The following is a 17,942-nucleotide window of genomic DNA, read 5'->3' on the forward strand; positions in this document are numbered from 1 at the left end:
CAGTTGATATGAATTTAGGGTGACAGTCATGTAAGGCACTGAGACACTACCTGCCACATAGGAAGCACTCAATAAACATTTACCTATTATGGTGAGGAACAGTCCACAGGAGATTGGTGAGAAACTAGGTAAGAAATCTTGGGGAAACCTGGGATGCTGTGTACTGGGGTTGGTGAGAAGCATGGCTGGGCCTTTGGATCAGGACGATGTGCAGAGAAACTTCCAGAACAATGAATGTGATCATCATACATACATGGGCTGACCAGGTCTGGGGATGCAGTGGTCAGAAGGCCAGCAACTGAGAAGGCCCTAGTGATTGAGCCAGAAAACAACACCCACAGAGCTGTTGAGGGGCAGCTGTTGGAGGGGCAGCAGTTGAGGCCACAGAAGAAGGCAGAAGCCAAATGACCAACAGCCGCCCAGGCCAACAGGAGAGTGAGTGTGGGCTCAGACTGCACGTAATGTAATTATACATACAGTGAAACCTTGGATTGCAAGTAACTTGTTCTGTAAGTGTTCCGCAAGAAGAGCAATCCTTTCTAATAAGTCTTAACTTGATAAAACAAGCGAGGTTTTGCAGTATGAGTAGTACGTGATGCCAAATGTCACATGATCACAACTGAGCCAATGGTCCTTCTCTCTCTCCCTTGCTGTGGGATTGTGGGTGATGATCTTTCAAGCTCAGATGCTCGGTCTCAACCTGCAGCAGTTGGCAGAAATCAGTGATTTTTCAGAACGTTGGAAGGTGCCCATAACTGTCACTAGTGTATTTTTTGTCACTTCAAAGCACCTATGGACAGTCTTTGCTTTTCCATACAAGAGTACACCTAGGAATGCTTTGCTTCATTCTAAGTCAGGCTGCCTGCAGATATAGACCCTTTCCTCAGCTGCCTTATTGCCACTTACATTAAATACAGTGTATGATGAGTTTATTAATACTGTACTGTAGTCAACATCCATGCAAGTGTATACAATGGCCTCATTCAGAAAAATATTGAAAAGAAGAGTGATAAGAAGAAGATGATTATGGTGAAAGAAGGAAATCATTGAGAAGTACACAGTGGCCAAAACTGCAAGATCTTACAAGAAGTCTACATCTGTATCTCATCTGCAGAGAAGGAGGAGAAAAGTGCGGAGGAATCCCTCACTGCAAATGAGATCAGGAGATGTGTAAAATGTGGGAAATGGAGCAAAATTTTGTACAAAAGCACCACCCAAATAAGGCTGTAGCAGTGCGAGCAATGAATCTGCTTAATGACAATGCAATGTCACATTTCTGTGAAATCCTCAAAAGGAGACAAAAGCAGGTGTCATTGGATAGGTTATTAAAGTTGCACGAAAAGAAAAAGATTCCAAAGAGCCAATAGATAGCAGTGATTCCGTTAGTGATAGTGAAAGTCACCCCACACAATAACCCTCCTCTCTTGTCTCCCTCACACCAGCCACAAAGGTTTTCAAAAAGGTAAATGCAGGTTAATTTATTTTTCTTTACATTTTGTATTTTCTTAGTTTGTATCATATTACAGTATTGTAATCACTTTTATATGAATATTTTTGGGTTGTGGAATGAATCATCTGAGTTTCCATTCTTTCTTATGGGGAAATTCTCTTTGATATACAAGTACTTTGGAATACAAGCATGTTTCTGAAACACATTATGCTCACAAACCAAGGTTTTATGGTATAAGCAGAGGAGCCTTGGCTCTGGTCTACCTTTTTACAAACTGTAACTCTGCCTGCTGGTGTAGAAGAGCTTCCTGAGACAGGAGCACCAGCAGCAGTGTGGGGAGGGGACAAGGACAGCGGTCCTTGAAAGAATGGTGGCCCGGGCCAGAGTGGCCACCTCTGGACACAGACTGAAGGACTTCTGTGAGAAAAGTTCGGTAGAGTCGATGGGGATGAGGGTAAAACACCCAAACCTAGGGTTTTAGCTAAATAACTGGATGAAAAGTGGGGAAATTTATGGAGATGAGGAAAGCTAGAGAGAAACATATGTAAGGCAGGGAGTGAATCCAAGTTTGAGATGCCTATTTGATAACCAGGTGGAAATGTCCAGCTGAGCCTGAAGCTTACAGGAGAGTTTAAGACTCAAGATATCAATCTGCGAAGGGATGGGAAAGAAGGGGAACCAGCTTCTAGATGGAAACCTAATCAGGGGTTGGTAACTTTGCCCATTAGATGCTCTTCCACACTGCAGATCACAGTGAAGGGAGCCAGTGACTGGAGTTGCTTTACAGTGGTGACTGGCTGTAGTCAACCACTGGTTCACATCCAACTGTTCCCCAAATTCCAAGCATCAGGTTTCCAACACACGGAAGGGACAGGAAGAAATGCATACCCATAAAAGCATATGGTCTGTGGAAGGAGAGTCACTTTTAAAGTTTCTGTTTGCCTAAACCTTTTTTTTTTTTTTAAAACCTCCTGAGTAGAATGTAAAAGGCAGTGATGGTTACACAGAAATGTAACAATTCTTAGGAACTGAAAGACCAGGGCAAATATTTTTAAAAAGCAGTACCACCATTTCAAAATTTTTGAGGCTGAATGTTGTCAAACAAATGAACTCTAAAACTGGAGTAGGACAGTATCAGTAACAGCAACAACTGTTTAACTTATGAAAAATGTTTTTATAAATGTCTAAGCCAGATAAATAAGGTAGAAGAGAAAAGAAGAAATCTTTTCCTGTCTCCAGCTCACCATCGCTGCTTCCAAACTGCTGTAGATTTAAGCCATCTAGGCAGCTTCTTGCACATTCCACGGTCTTTCTACTCCATCAGTAATATCCAACTGTGATCACCCTAACCCATTACACAATTGCTCACAGTCTGGAATTTTGTTGCTCCAAAGACCAAGGCTATTAGCTAGGGCTCAGGGACTTAACAGTAATGGTTGAGAGGCAATTAATAATCATGTTCCTCCTGGGTAAAACCAGGTATCTGTGTCACCTTTTCTACCTCACAGCTCAAGATGACATAAGGGGAGGACTGTTCTGCCCCCTCAGCGACTCACTGCCTTCCCACAGGCACCTGCTTGTGGAGCATACCTTCTATGCGGTGTTCTGGAGCAGCTGTCCCATCTGGCTTTAATTACAATAAATGCTATCTTAAAATACATCAACCTCTCCAATGTATTTGCACAGAATATGAATTCTGCTACTCTGGAGAAAAATAATTTCTTTAAAAGTACACTTCTGTTCTAATCTGGGCAACTAGCTAACAGAAAGAAGGACCAAAGAAGGAATTTCTTAGAGGAAAGGAAACTGTGTAATGGAGGGGGGGTGGGAATCACAAAACAGACCCAGTAGCTTGAAAATAATTAGAATAAAGCAATATTCTGATTTCTGTATTACATGATATAAAAAAGACAGGTTCAATGGAAATGGAAGTTTATTTCTGGTTATACCACATTAAAATACATACCATTATTTATTCAGAGTATCATAATCAATGCAAAAATAGAACTCTCTTGTCCCCTATAAAAAAGTTAAGTACAATACTGTGGGCTACATACATGATATTTTAGTCAGTTCTTCATTCAGTATTAGCTTCTCAAAACAAACAAAAATCTAGTTATCAAAACAATCTTACAAAATATATACAAAAGAATATTGCAGTGTAAAAATAAAATGAAGTTACCAAAATATAACTTATGTAGTTTACTTTGCATAAAATGTATCTAGTTAATTTTTTCAAGAGCTTCACCCATGAGTCGAATAGCAACACTCTTGCCTTCATCTGTTTGAATAACCAGCAAAGCTTCAAATCTGCCTGCCGACTTTGGTCTGAACTGCACAGGCATGTTGATATAATGCTGGGCTCTGGAAAGAGAAAGGAAAGGTCATCGGCCTGGTGCTACAGCAGCACGTGCATCACCCACCACTGTAACCAGCTCCGTGCATGGCAGGGTGCGGTCGGATTTTGATGGAAGAACTCAGCGGAGTTATGTTTGGTTTAAATTTGGTTCTCATTTCTTTAATGATATTATTTAACAAGAAACTGGCACAGAGAAGGGGAAAATCTAAAACCTGATTCAAATAGTATTGCATATATATTCCTGGCCATCCAAAAAAATAGGAAAAGGGAAACAAGAGGTCTCTTCTATTGCATGTGAAAGTGTTCTGTCCGCAGGCAGGTAGCCATCTGCCCAAGAAAGGGCAGAGGAACAGGGGACCCCCGACCCTCCTTCAGCAGCACGCTCAACTGGGGAGAGTATGAACCCACGCCACTCGTGCCGGTCATTAACAGGGCTGTGCAGGTTCTGCTCCACCAGCATTCGTGTGAACTTTTATTAAAAAACTGTCCTGATAATTTATTTTTAGATTACGTTTGACCATTGAACAACACGGGTTTGAACTGATGTACACACGGGACAGCAGCATTGGCAGTGAGGGAGTGGGCATGAGCCTGCTCAGACTGAGTATGGCATCTAGGTCACTGCCATCAAATGCTGCCAAGAGGCCAGAGCTTGATGTACTATCATTTTCTTGATAACACTTTCTTTTCTCTAGCTTACTTTATTGTAACAATATAGTACATAATACATTTAATATACAAAAGTTATGTTAATTGACTATGTTATTGGTAAGGCTTCTGGTCAACAGTGGGCTATTGTAAATTTAGTTTTGGGGGGAGTCAAAAATTATACACAGATTTTCTACCACATGGGAGTTGACACCTCTAATCCTTGCTCTGTTCAAGGGTCAGCTGTATAGAGGCAGGTAATGAGTACCCTGTGTTTAAAAGCATTATGTTGGGAGGTTTCTGTTCACAAAACCAGGTCCCAAGAGTTTAAAATACACCTTTATCCTCATGGTGAATGAAACTACATAAAGTTCATCAAAGCCTATGTGATGTCACTGACTTTTAGTCTTGTTTTGAGTGAAAATTAATAGCTCAGACTTCCCTCAGAGGGAAGGTAGTGTATCCCTGAGTCTCATTTCCAAACTACATGTCTTAAAGTTCAGCAATCGGAACTGATATATGCTTTTGTTTCCAACACATTTCCTGTGTACAGTGTTAGCTTTTGGGTATATAACTGCAGTGGGCTAAAAATTTAGAAAACAGTTTTAGTATTTCAAAGCCCTTTTCCTGGATATAACTGATTATGCAGAATTTTAAAAATACATGCATACGTACACACACACACACACACCCCAAATATTTAAGTCTGGGTTATTTTCCCCTAATGCATTATACCCTAATTTCCCATGTCCAAATTTAAAAACACAGTACCTAGTGCCCGGCACTGACAAACTACCATTTTCTCTTTCATGTTAGCATTTCAGTACCCAGAATAATGTAGTACAATTTGCCAACTTAAGAGGCTTTATAACTTATGAATTGCTAAAAGTAATAAAATATCCTGAAATAAATCTGACAGATCCCATCATTAACAAATTTTAATATAGAACACAGAACTGTTCTATATTCAACTGAGAAAGTGTTTTAAAAATGTATTATGATAAACATATATCATCTGTTTTAGACTTACAGATACTCTGAATAAACTTGAATGCGATTTAGAAAGAACTATAAAATTTAACATAGTTCTAGAACACTTCAAGTAACATGGATATATTTACCATAGTACCTTGTACTATTATTAAAAACTGCTTTTAATCTCTCTCCACACACACACACACACACACACACACACACACACACACAACTTTAAATGTTAAAGGTAACAGTAAAGTATGCTGAACCCAGGGGACAGGTCTAGCTCAAAATCCCTTACCAGGTACCGGGCAAGGGCTACTGTTACGGCACAGGCACACAAAGAGCAAAGATGCTTTAAGAGAGGGACACAGCAGCTGTGAACATGCACTCAAACTGCCTCCTCCGCTGCCTGCCCCCATCTACAGAACCTGAAAATTCTATAAACCATCATTTTTCTTTTCTTTCAATTTAAAAGGAATACTCTGTATAGGAAAAAGCAGCCCATTAGCACAGCCAAGGTACCATCACAAAGTAACAAACTGCTTGGTTCCTGTGTGTGCTGGTGAGAAGTAACAACAGCTCAGTGACAGCACTGTCCCTGGCTGTGACTTCTGTGAGAAAGCCCTCTGGAATGAGACAGCAGGGTCTGGCAGGTCAGCAGCAGGAGCCTGCCAGGACGCTGGGTGCAAGCAGACGTGGGCACAGGAGAGGGGAAACATGTCACTAAAATGTCACAGCAGAGATTAAACTAGAATAAAACAATAGGTTAACAGAAGAATGCTTTTCAGGGCTAAGTGGGAACATGAATGAATTCTTTTTATGGAGATATGATAGAGATGGTCACCTAGACCCCCCAAAACGACCTTTACAAAAAAAATCATAATCAGGGTTTCCTTCTCCCTATTACCTTCCTTATAATCTATTGCTTTAAGGGGGTATATCCCTGGGGCGCCTGGGTGGCTCAGTCGGTTAAGCGTCTGACTTCAGCTCAGGTCATATCTCACGGTTCGTGGGTTCAAGCCCCGCATTGGGCTCTGTGCTGACAGCTCGGAGCCTGGAGCCTGCTTTGGATTCTGTGTCTCCCTCTCTCTCTGCCCACCACCCCCACTCACGCTCTGTCTCCCCCTGTCTCAAAAATAAACATAAAAAATTTTTTTTAAATAATAAAATTAAAAAAAGGGGGGTATATCCCTAACACCCATCCATGTTCCCCGCCTCTGCACTAGACAAAACCCCCGGAACCTCTGGGTGAAGCTCTTCTGGCCTATTTATTTTGCGGTTCATATCCCAAAGGCCTCGGGGCACTTTCATGTGTAAAAGCAGCCCCATCATGCCTCACAACTGCCCCGGGGAGGTGCGTACTTGTAGTAAGGCACTGATTACCTCATGTACCCTAGAGATGAGTAAAGTCACATTATTACTCTGGAAGGGTGGAGCTAATGGTATCATAGAGCAAAGAACCATCTAATGAACAAAAACGCCACTAAAAGAAAGCTGGGAACTGCTTTTCAGATTCTCAGAATAGATTCTGTTCCACCTGCCAAAGCAAGCAAATCACTGCTCTCCCCCAGCACTTGTATTTCATGAGCCCCTGTTCAAAGTCAAAGTGTCTAATATTTGGGATAAATACAAAAGCACTCAACACTTACAAGAAGAAGCACCATTATTTCAGTTTTGTGTAAAAATTTTCAAGTGAGCTACTGTAGCAAATTTTTGCTTCTGCAAAGTTGCAAGAAGTCATTCTTATGTATAAAGAAACCAGCTTTTCTGCTTTACTTTATGTAAAATTTTAGCCTGTGGAGGAGTCAGGAGAGAAGTTTTTCTGTGACCTGGGGTGTACTTCACTTGGTCTTCTCACTCATGTATTTAGCAGCGTCCATCTACTGTAACAGTCTAGCACCACCTGTCTTAAACCAGTAGGGCAAAGGCTCACTGACTGGAGGTCCACAGGCTGCTGGGAGTCAAGGACTCAAGAGTAGAGAAGCTGGAAAATGTTCAGTTAGTGTTTTTTGTTTTTTAAAGTTAGGCCTTTCTGGGGTGCCTGGGTGGCTCAGTCGGTTAAGGGTCTGACTTCTGCTCAGGTCATGATCTCACAGTCTGTGGGCTTGAGCCCCGCATTGGGCTCTGTGCCAACAGCTCAGAGCCTGGAGCCTGCTTCGGATTCTGTGTCTCCCTCTCTGCCCCTCCCCTGCTTGTGTTTGGTCTGTCTCTCCCTCTCTCAAAAATAAATAAACATTAAAAAAAAAAAAACACAAATAAATGAAGTTAGGTCTTTCTCCTCCATGTGGCTGTTGAAGGGGTTAATGGAAAAGCATGGACATGCAGGCATCTGTGGTGTTCCATCAAAATCTGTGGGGCTGGTCTTCACAGACCGCCCCCCACTCCCAGTAGGCTGGCTGAAATTAGGGCATTGTCAGTACTGCTGAAGATGTCACCACCTGCTGAGCATCTCCCATAGGGCCAGGTGCTGACACCCACAGATGGCTTACGTCAGCCTCCTAAGGAGCCCAGGTTGCCAGGAGCACCGCATTTCACAAATCAGGAAACCCAGGCTTAGAGACATGAAGCCTATGATAACTTTCTAGATACATTCATTGTTTAATTTGCAGTTTGTGCCCTTAAGTCAGTCCCCTGGGAGGCAAAGGGAGTGCCAGAACCTCAAGTACAGGAATAGCAGGTTTGGAGGGAAAAGAAAGAGAAGGAGACGAGAGAAGGGCCTCCCCCGCACAGTGTCTTATCTTTTCAGGATCTAGAGATACGTGCAACTTTCCAGAGTATGGCACTGCTGGCCTTAGTACCTCAGGAAGAGGCAGTCCTAGACTAGTCCTAGGCACGGTGGTCCAAGTTTTCATGCAACATGTTTTCGGAATCATCTAATGCTAAAATGAAATACCTTATGATTAAGTAGCTTAAAGATTCAAAGGGGCGCCTGGGTGGCGCAGTCGGTTAAGCGTCCGACTTCAGCCAGGTCACGATCTCGTGGTCCGTGAGTTCGAGCCCCACGTCAGGCTCTGGGCTGATGGCTCAGAGCCTGGAGCCTGTTTCCGATTCTGTGTCTCCCTCTCTCTCTGCCCCTCCCCCGTTCATGCTCTCTCTCTCTGTCCCAAAAATAAATAAACGTTGAAAAAAAAAAATTAAAAAAAAAAAAAAAAAAAGATTCAAAGATGAAGAGAAAATTATTCTTCAGTGTTAAGTCCAATAGAACCCTACTATTAAACCGGTTTGAGATATCAATCTAAATGTATATCATATGGAAAATGAAAAGTAGCAAGGATTACAAGAAAATGAGGCCCGGATTTAAGAACAATATAGGGAATTTGAAGAATGACAACTAGAAAATATCATAATAAAAGTTGATCTGGGAAGGTTTTAGTCCCAATTATTTTTTTTTTTTTTTTTTTTTCGTTTTATTTTATTTTTGGGACAGAGAGAGACAAAGCATGAACGGGGGAGGGGCAGAGAGAGAGGGAGACACAGAATCGGAAACAGGCTCCAGGCTCTGAGCCATCAGCCCATAGCCTGACGCGGGGCTCGAACTCACGGACCGCGAGATCGTGACCTGGCTGAAGTCGGATGCTTAACCGACTGCGCCACCCAGGCGCCCCTAGTCCCAATTATTGAGAATTTAACTCCTTGATTCTTAGCACAGTGAAAATAACATTTAAAGCAGGAATTATTCTAAAGTTAATCACAAGATGATTAAGCTTCTATGTATATATGTGGCTGGCAAAATACCAGATAACAGGAATCATATGCTAAGTCCAAACCATTGCACAAAGTTTGGGTTGCTAGACAGTAGAGCACACTTATGGGCAGTCGTGAAATGATTTCCCTGCAGGCTCCTCAGCTCTTTTTAGTCCTGAAAACAAAGTCCTGCACTAGGATGAGAACATTTTGATTTATAATAAACTCACCTCAAAGAATATTTTGAATGTTTGACGTAGAAAGGCTCTCTGGGACTTAAAAACTTCAGCTGGAATTTAATATGAAACACTTTATGAAATTATGCAAGTTAGACATTTGAGCATACTTAAAACATTTCTTTAATTAAAGACATTTAGTAAATTTAAGTGTAGTCACAAAATTAGGTAATTGCACATGAAAACAAACTTAAAAGAATTTCAATATGAATTTATCCTAGTTCTGACTAGAGTAAATGCTATCCAGAAATATGTTGGTATAATGGTACAGAAGAAAGAGAAAATGAGAGAAAACTTTAAAAATGAAAATATGAAAACAAATGCTAAATATTTTCAATTCTTCCCATGAGTATCTTTCCAAATGCAGTATGAGTCATTTAAAAAATTAACTCATTATTATAACTTAAGTATAATCTATAAAGCAAGCTTCTAAATTATTAGGAAAATATTTATAAAATAGTTGAATATATCCACTTTCCCAAAGCCCACAGTACTATTTCCAACTTACAGAGTGCGTAATGAAAGAATTATTTCGCAAGTTGACTTTCAGCGTCCTTGATTCCCCGACCCTAGTGGGCAGAAACTGATATACATCTTCTGGGGCATAAACCCCACGGTGAGTCAAGTCAAGCTGCCTGCTTTGGAAACATGTTGAAAAGTTAACCATTTAAATTCCACAGTAAGTTAGGCTATATACATTAATCTTGAAAGTGTTGATTTGTGTTTTCTCTCACAACTCAGTTAGAAAATAGTTCTGTAACAGCAACTTCACTAGTCTGTGTGAAGAGAAAATGCCCACCAGAGCACTCAGATAAGGTGTGGGATCAGCCACAAAGTGGGACAGGACAGTACCCCTTTCTCCTCAGGGGGGCTGGGGCTCTAGCTCCCCACTCGGCTCACACTCAATGCATCCACAGGTGTTCCTTTCACCTTAGTCTATTTCAGCTGGACCACTCCCAGTGCAGTCCACGGGATGATCCCCATTTTTCAGGACAGACTACCCTGAGAGTGGAACACAAGCTCTGGCCTCTTGGCAGCATTTGATGGCAGTGACCTAGATGCCATACTCAGTCTGAGTAGGCTCATGCCCACTCCCTCACTGCCAATGCTGCTGTCCCGTGTGGCCTAGCCCTCAACATCCCTAACTGTTCTTCCTGCAGTCTCCCTAGGCAATCCCATCTCAGTGATCCATCGACCTGACCCCATGACTCCCAGATCTGAGCCTCTGGGCAACATGCCTATCACCACACAATGATATGTCACCATAAATACAGACTAAACCCGGCATCTTTCTCCTCAAACCTGACCCTCCACTTGTTTTTCTGAGAGCCAACCTTGACCCCCTTTCTCTCTCAAGCCCCCTTACTCAACCCATCCACTGAGTCCTTCAAATTTTCTTCCTCTATACCTCTCAGATCTGTTCATTTCTCATCATTTTCCTTGACACTACTTTAATCCTGGTCTGCTTAATAATAGCTTCAGACTTGTTTTACCATATCTACCCTGGCCTCCTCCTAATCAGCCTGTACCACAGACAGAGGATTTTTCTATAAATACTGAAATCTGATCATGTCACTCAGTGGTTTCCAACAGCTTCCCAAATAAACCCCCAAATTAACATCTGACATGCAAGGCTCTGTGTGGTCTGCCTCTGCCCACCCACCCTCTAGCCTCCCCTCACATACTCTCCCTCCCTCTGGGCTCTAGGCCTATGTGCTGCCTTTGGTTCCTCGAGGGCCAACGATCCCCACAAGCCAGTCCTCACAATGCTGGGAACTTTTCCTATGCTCTTTATCTCCATCATTTCCACTCATCCTCCTCAACTTAAAGGTCCCATTTCAGGGAGGCTCTTCCCAGGTATCACACATCAAGCTCCCTGTGTCATGTTTCCCATGTTTCCCATTTATTTCCTTCCAGTCCTTTCCATGAGTTGTAATCAAGCCTGTTAGTGAGATAATTTGTTGATGTGCTGCCTCCTCCTCCAGGAAGTGAAGTCCATGGAGGCAAGGACGAGGGCAGTTCTGCTTCCACTACCTGGCACATGGTGTGTGCTCAGTAATTACGAGATGAGCAGATGAGTAAACAGCATCAAAAGAGGGTGGTAAGAACACATACTCTTTAAAGGAGCCTAATTTTGGGGCGCCTGGGTGGCACAGTCGGTTAGGCGTCCGACTTCAGCCAGGTCGTGATCTCGCGGTCCGTGAGTTCGAGCCCCGCGTCAGGCTCTGGGCTGATGGCTCAGAGCCTGGAGCCTGTTTCCGATTCTGTGTCTCCCTCTCTCTCTGCCCCTCCCCCGTTCATGCTCTGTCTCTCTCTGTCCCAAAAATAAATAAATGTTGAAAAAAATAAATAAATAAATAAAGGAGCCTAATTTCTTACAAAATACATTATTTACTCCTATTAGAAAATAAATGAGCACATTTATATTAAATTTAGTAGGTATTCAACATATATTTTTCTTATAAGCATCTTCCTCCAGAACAAAGATCTAAATATTAGTTACTTAAGGATTGTAAAAAACATGCGTATTAGGTAAAATACTTAAATATTTTCATCACAGCTGTGCAAGCTACTGGTATAAAATATACATTTTAAAAAGTTTTTAAGAATCGGCTTTTGTACAATGTTTTTGGGAACATAAAATGGTATGGCCACTTCAGGAAAACAATTTGGCAGTTTGTTTTAAAGTTAAACACATACTTTTTTTTTTTTTTTTCTCAACGTTTATTTATTTTTGGGACAGAGAGAGACAGAGCATGAACGGGGGAGGGGCAGAGAGAGAGGCAGACACAGAATCGGAAACAGGCTCCAGGCTCTGAGCCATCAGCCCAGAGCCCAACGCGGGGCTCGAACTCACGGACCGCGAGATCGTGACCTGGCTGAAGTCGGACGCTTAACCGACTGCGCCACCCAGGCGCCCCTAAACACATACTTTTCAACAGCGTGCCTGGGTGGCTCAGTCAGTTAAGTGGCCAGCTCCTGATTTCTGCTCAGACATGTTCAAGCCCCATGTCAGGCTCTGTGCTATCAGCACAGAGCCTGCTTGGTATTCTCTCTCTCCCCCTGTCTCTCCCCTGCCCTGCTCACACTCTCTTTCTCTCTCTCAAAAATAAAAAAATAAACATTTAAAAAATTAAAAAATATAAATAAAGTTAAACACATGCTTACCATGTGACTCAGCAATTCTACTTTTCAGGTATTTTTACCCAAAAGAAATTAAAAAAATATCTCCACAAAAATACACACAATAGTGTTCATAGCACCTTCCTTTATAATGGCTCCAAATGAGAAGCTACCCAAGTGTCATCAGGAAAATGAATAAATTGTGGTATGTTCACATAAAGCAATACTCAACAATGAAAAGGGACAAACTACAGACATACTCAACAACACAAATGAATCCCCAAAAATTATGTGTGGTGAAAGAAGCCAGACTCAAGGGGTGTGTATGTGTATGAAATTCAACAAAACCAACCTATGCCAAAAGATGAGAACAGAGCAAATATTGGGGTGAGGGCAGGGCTGACTGCAAAGGGATGTGTAAGAGCTTTCGTGGTGAGAGAAATGCTCTGTCTTGACTGGAGTGGTAGCAATGCATGGAAACTCATAGGTAAGGTCACTGAGCATTTTACTGTATATAATTATATCTCAGTAAAGTACTGGAAAATATGTCATGAGAATGACAAAAACAACATACCCAGGTACGAGAGCAGAAGCCTCTGATACAGCTGGTCTCCGGGGTTTAACTAAATTACCTAGTTTAATGAGAGAGTTTGTGGAAATTTCTGAATTTTCAGGCTCATTTTCTGTTTTGACACTCTGTATAAAAAAAAAAAATCACAGGGTGGGGGATGAGAAATCAATACTAGGAAAATATCTGAAAATTTACCCATTTGAATTCTACTATTTCCTTCTTAATTTTTCAAAGAAAATTTAAGATTTTTAAATTCCCTAAATTGCAAACACTATACCTTATACTGTTCAGTTTCTTTTACATACATACACACACACACACACACACACTCTTAATCAAGTCAAACATAGATTTCATAGACCCAAACCCAGACTTCAAACATGCCAATCAATCAAGGCAAATGAGAAAATTAAGATTACAGGGCCAGACAACAGAATTAATGAAATTAGAATACCAGGAAAATAGTCTGCACTTTCAGGACAGTTTTCCATGTCAGTTTCACTTAATGTTTTTAATATATACACACAATAATTTACTTAAATTCAGTGTAACACTCACTTGTCCAGAGAGTTGAAATCTCAAGGTATGTTTCATGTGAGGCTCTTTAAGGGGGTGACACTCAACATCCCAAAACTGAGCATAATCTCCTCTATCTCTGGGCAAAAACATGATGGAGACCTACAAAACAACACATCCAGGGAAGAAATTTAGACCCAAATCTCATGTACCTGTAATTGGTATACGGTTTTGCACTGGCTAGTTTTGCCGCTAACTGACAAAGAATTTGAACAATTCTACTTTTGGTGGTCTTGTTACTATATACTACATCCAAAATACATTTTTCTTTAGATTTCTATGTAACATATTCCTCAAAATGAAAATGTTATTTACATTATCAAAAAATTCTAGAGCTGTCATGTACAAGACCTAAATGAGGAAGGTCATCCCAGAAACACAATCCAGTCTTTCATTACAATGCTTATGGAACCCTCTGCTGGCCATGCAGTAAAGGCCTAATGCCCAGAACCAGTTACCCTGACCACACATTTCAAAGTTATACATATGAACTGTATGAGTACAACCTATAAAAAGCTCAGGATGAGAAAGCTGTAATATTTAAAAGTAGTATCTTACAAATTTTACCAGTGTTAAGTGCTTCCTTTATCAAAGAACTTAGTGTTAAAAATACTGTTAGGTTAATCACTAATCAGTATCTTTGGATCTGAACTTAACATTAAAACTCTTAAGTGACCCTAATTTGGATCACTAATTATACACATCAATAGTTGTGCTTTTTGGTAGTATTTCCTTAAATGGTCCCAGAATGATGTGCCTTACTTAGGCAGGAGATGTTAGAAGATCTCCCCTAACATAAATTAAGTACCCAGACCTGGAATTCAGTTAACAAATGTGATCTGGCACTATGGGAAGCAAAAAACAAAGACTTCATGGAGGTTTCATTTCTATGTCTGGTACTATGTGAAAGGAGAAATTCCCAAGAGACAATCTAGTCCTGCATCCTTGTTTTTCCTTTCTCAAAGCTTCATTGAGACAGAATTCATATACCATACAGTTCACCCACTTCAAGTGTGGTCAGGGTTTTTAGTATATTTTCAGAACTGGGCACCCACCACCACAATCTGATTTGAAAATATTTTCACCAATCCGAAAAGAATCCCCATACTGTCAGCAGTCATTTCCCACTCCCCTCTCTCACTCCCATGTCCAGCAAGGACATATTTACCTTCTGTCTCTACAGCTTTACCTACTTTACACATTCCACACGCACTGAATCATATACTATGTGGCCTTTGTGTCTGGACTGTTTCACTTAGCATGTTTTTTCAAGGTTCATGTGGTAGCATATTACGAGTGCTTCATTCCCTTTTATTGCCAAGTAATATTTCATTGCATGGACATACATTTTGTTTATCCACCTATCAGTTGATGGACATTTGGGTTATTTCTATCCTTTTTTTCATTTTTAATTTTTTTTTAATGTTTATTTTTGAGAGACAGAGTGTGAGCAGGGAGGGGCAGAGAGAGAGGGAGACACAGAATCCTTACCAGGTTCCAGGCTCTAAGCTGTCAGCACAGAGCCTGACGCGGAGCTCGAACTCATAGACTGTGAGAACTCAGCTTGAACTCATGACTTGAGTCGAAGTTGGATGCTTAACCGACTGAGCCACCCAGGCTCTAGCCACCCTCTATCCTTTTTGGCTGTGAATATTTGTGTATAAATTTTTGTTTGAATGCTGGTTTTCAATGTTTTGGGATATATGTCCAGAAGTGGAGTTGCTGGCTCATAGGGTAAGTCTACATTTACTTTACTGAGGAACCGTCAAACTATTTTTCATTGCAGCTGTACCATTTTCCATTCCCACCAGCAATGTACGAAGGTCTTAATTTCTCCGTATCTTTGCCAACACTTATTACTGTCTGGTTTTTGAAATCAGTCATCCTGGGGCATGAAGTGATATCTCATTGTGGTTTTGTTTTTGCATTTCCCTGATGAACAGTAATTCTAAATATTTTTTCATGTATTTACTGGCCACTTTCATATCTGTTTTTGGAGAAATGTCTATTCAGTTCTTGTACTCATTTTTTTTAAAGAAAATTTTTTTTAATGTTTTTATTTATTTTTGAGACAGAGAGAGACAGAGCATGAGCAGGGAAGGGGCAGAGAGAGAGGGAGACACAGAATCGGAAGCAGGCTCCAGGCTCTGAGCCATCAGCACAGAGCCCGATGCGGGGCTTGAACTCACAGACTGTGAGATCATGACCTGAGCCGAAGTTGGACACTCAACCGACTGAGCCACCCAGGTGCCCCTCTTGTACTCATTTTTTAAGCAGGTAATTTGTCTTTGTATTATCTAGTTGTATACATTTTGGATACAAGCCCTTCATTAACATAGGACTTTTAAATATTTTTCTCCCATAATCTGGGATGCCTTTTCGCTTTTTAAAAAATTTTTTCAAACGTTTATTTATTGTTGAGAGACAGAAAGACACAGAGCGTGAGCAGGGGAGGGGTAGAGAGAGGGGGAGACACAGAATCTGAAGCAGGCTCCAGGCTCTGAGCTGTCAGCACAGAGCCTGACGTGGGGCTTGAACTCACAAACCGTGAGATCAAGAACTGAGCCGAAGTCGGTTGCCCAACCAACTGAGTCACCCAGGTGCCCTGCCTTTTCACTTTCTTAATGGTATCCTTTGATGTACTCAAGTTTTACATTTTGATAATTCATCTATTTTTTCTTTTATCACTTGTGCTTTATTGGTGTCACATCTAAAAAACCAAGGCTTAACTCAAGGTCATGGATATTTACTATGTTATCTTCCAAGAATTTTATAGTTTTAGCTCTTAACATTTAGGTCTATGGTGTACTTCAAGTTACTTTCTGGATACAGTGTGAAGTAAGGGTCAAACTTAATTTACATGTGAGTATCTGTTGTCTGGGCACCATTTGTTGAAAATACTCTTTCCCTATTGAATTGTCTCAGTACCCTTATTGAAAAAAATCAACTGACTATAAATATTAGGGTATATTTGGGGACTCTCAAGTCTATTCCACATATTCTAAATGTCTACCCTTATGTCAACAATACAGTTTTGATTACTGTAGGTTTTGAAAGTAGAAAGTGTGAATCCTCCAGCTTTGTTCTGGGTGTTGCATGGAAGTCAATTTGACAATAAATTATATTAAAAAAAAAAAAAAGATTGTTTTGGTTATGCTGGTTCCCTTGCATGTCTATATGAATTTTAGGATCAGCATGTCAATTTCTTTAAAAAACAACAAAAAAAAAAACCAAACACCAACTGGGATTTTCAATTTGGATTATAATGAATCTATAGATCAATTTAGGAAGTACTGCAATTTTAATAATGTTAGATCTTCTGATCCATGAACATGGGATGCATTTCCTGCTGGCTTTTTTTTTTCTTTCCAACCCTCCTCCCACCACCTTTGCCCCAAATGTTAAACTTTTGTTGAACAATGTGTCTGTACTCTATTATGCTGCTTTGCCTCTATCGTGGGCTGGGAAGTAAAATAAACTATGCTTGTAGAATAGCAGATCCTTCCCAAAAAGCCAGGCTCTAGAAGTCTGTTATACAGACCTACTAAAGTACACAGTTTGTGATGATCATTGCTCAGATTCTTTTATAGTCAGTAATGAGTTTACAACTGTAGCATAGAACTGATTACAAGTCTAAATCCCTGAATAAATGGACCAATGTCATATAAATGGTACAGTTTAACTGAGTTTCAGCTGTTGGCATGAAAAAATGTATTACTGAGGCCAAGTGAATGACTAGTGTCACTAAGATATCTGAAGAAACTATGTCAGGTCTACAAACAAATTAGAGCTTAAGAGGGTCATGAGGGCACCTGGGTGGCTCAGTTGGTTGAGCGTCCGACTTCAGCTCAGGTCATGATCTTGCAGTTCATGGTTTCAAGCCCCACGTCAGGCTCTGTGCTGACAGCTCAGAGTCTGAAGCCTGCTTTGGATTCTCGTCTCCTTCTCTCTCTGTTCCTCCCCTGCTCGCGCTCTGTCTCTCTCTCTCTAAAAAATAAATAAAGTTTAGAAAAAAAAAAGAACTTAAGAGGGTCATGATACTATGGGGCGCCTGGGTGGCTCAGTCAAGTTGAGTGTCTGACTCTTGATTATGGCTCAGGTCATGCTTTCATGGTTTGTGGGATTGAGCCCCATGTGTGTTGACAGCACAGAGCCTGCTTGGGATTCTCTCTCTCCCATTCTCTCTGCCCCTCACCTGCTTGTGCTCTCTCTAAAAAATAAATACACAAACATTAAAAAAATCAAAAGAGGGTCTTGGTACTAAAACGATCCATCACCATTTACCCATGAAGATATATTGTTGACTATGATATGAAC

The 17,942-nt window shown here is 40.9% G+C and overlaps 1 protein-coding gene across 3 annotated transcripts in view; it reads right to left on the reverse strand.

Moving 5' to 3' along the window:
• Positions 1-3,365: 3,365 nt before the first annotated feature.
• Positions 3,366-17,942, reverse strand: part of CEP192 (centrosomal protein 192) — a 134,623-nt gene continuing 120,046 nt past the window's right edge. For 2 of the 3 annotated variants that reach the window (XM_045458932.1, XM_045458933.1), the window contains exons 42-46: positions 13,608-13,727; positions 13,053-13,174; positions 9,864-9,993; positions 9,350-9,408; positions 3,366-3,814 (exon numbers count right to left, since the gene is read on the reverse strand). In XM_045458932.1, the coding sequence (XP_045314888.1) occupies positions 3,673-3,814; positions 9,350-9,408; positions 9,864-9,993; positions 13,053-13,174; positions 13,608-13,727 (573 nt within the window). In that variant the 3' untranslated portion in view covers positions 3,366-3,672. The remainder of the gene's footprint in view (positions 3,815-9,349; positions 9,409-9,863; positions 9,994-13,052; positions 13,175-13,607; positions 13,728-17,942) is intronic. The other variant, XM_045458934.1, reaches the window with a different exon arrangement.

The sequence above is a fragment of the Leopardus geoffroyi genome, chromosome D3, assembly GCF_018350155.1.
Source record: "Leopardus geoffroyi isolate Oge1 chromosome D3, O.geoffroyi_Oge1_pat1.0, whole genome shotgun sequence".
NCBI classification, from domain to species: domain Eukaryota; kingdom Metazoa; phylum Chordata; class Mammalia; order Carnivora; family Felidae; genus Leopardus; species Leopardus geoffroyi.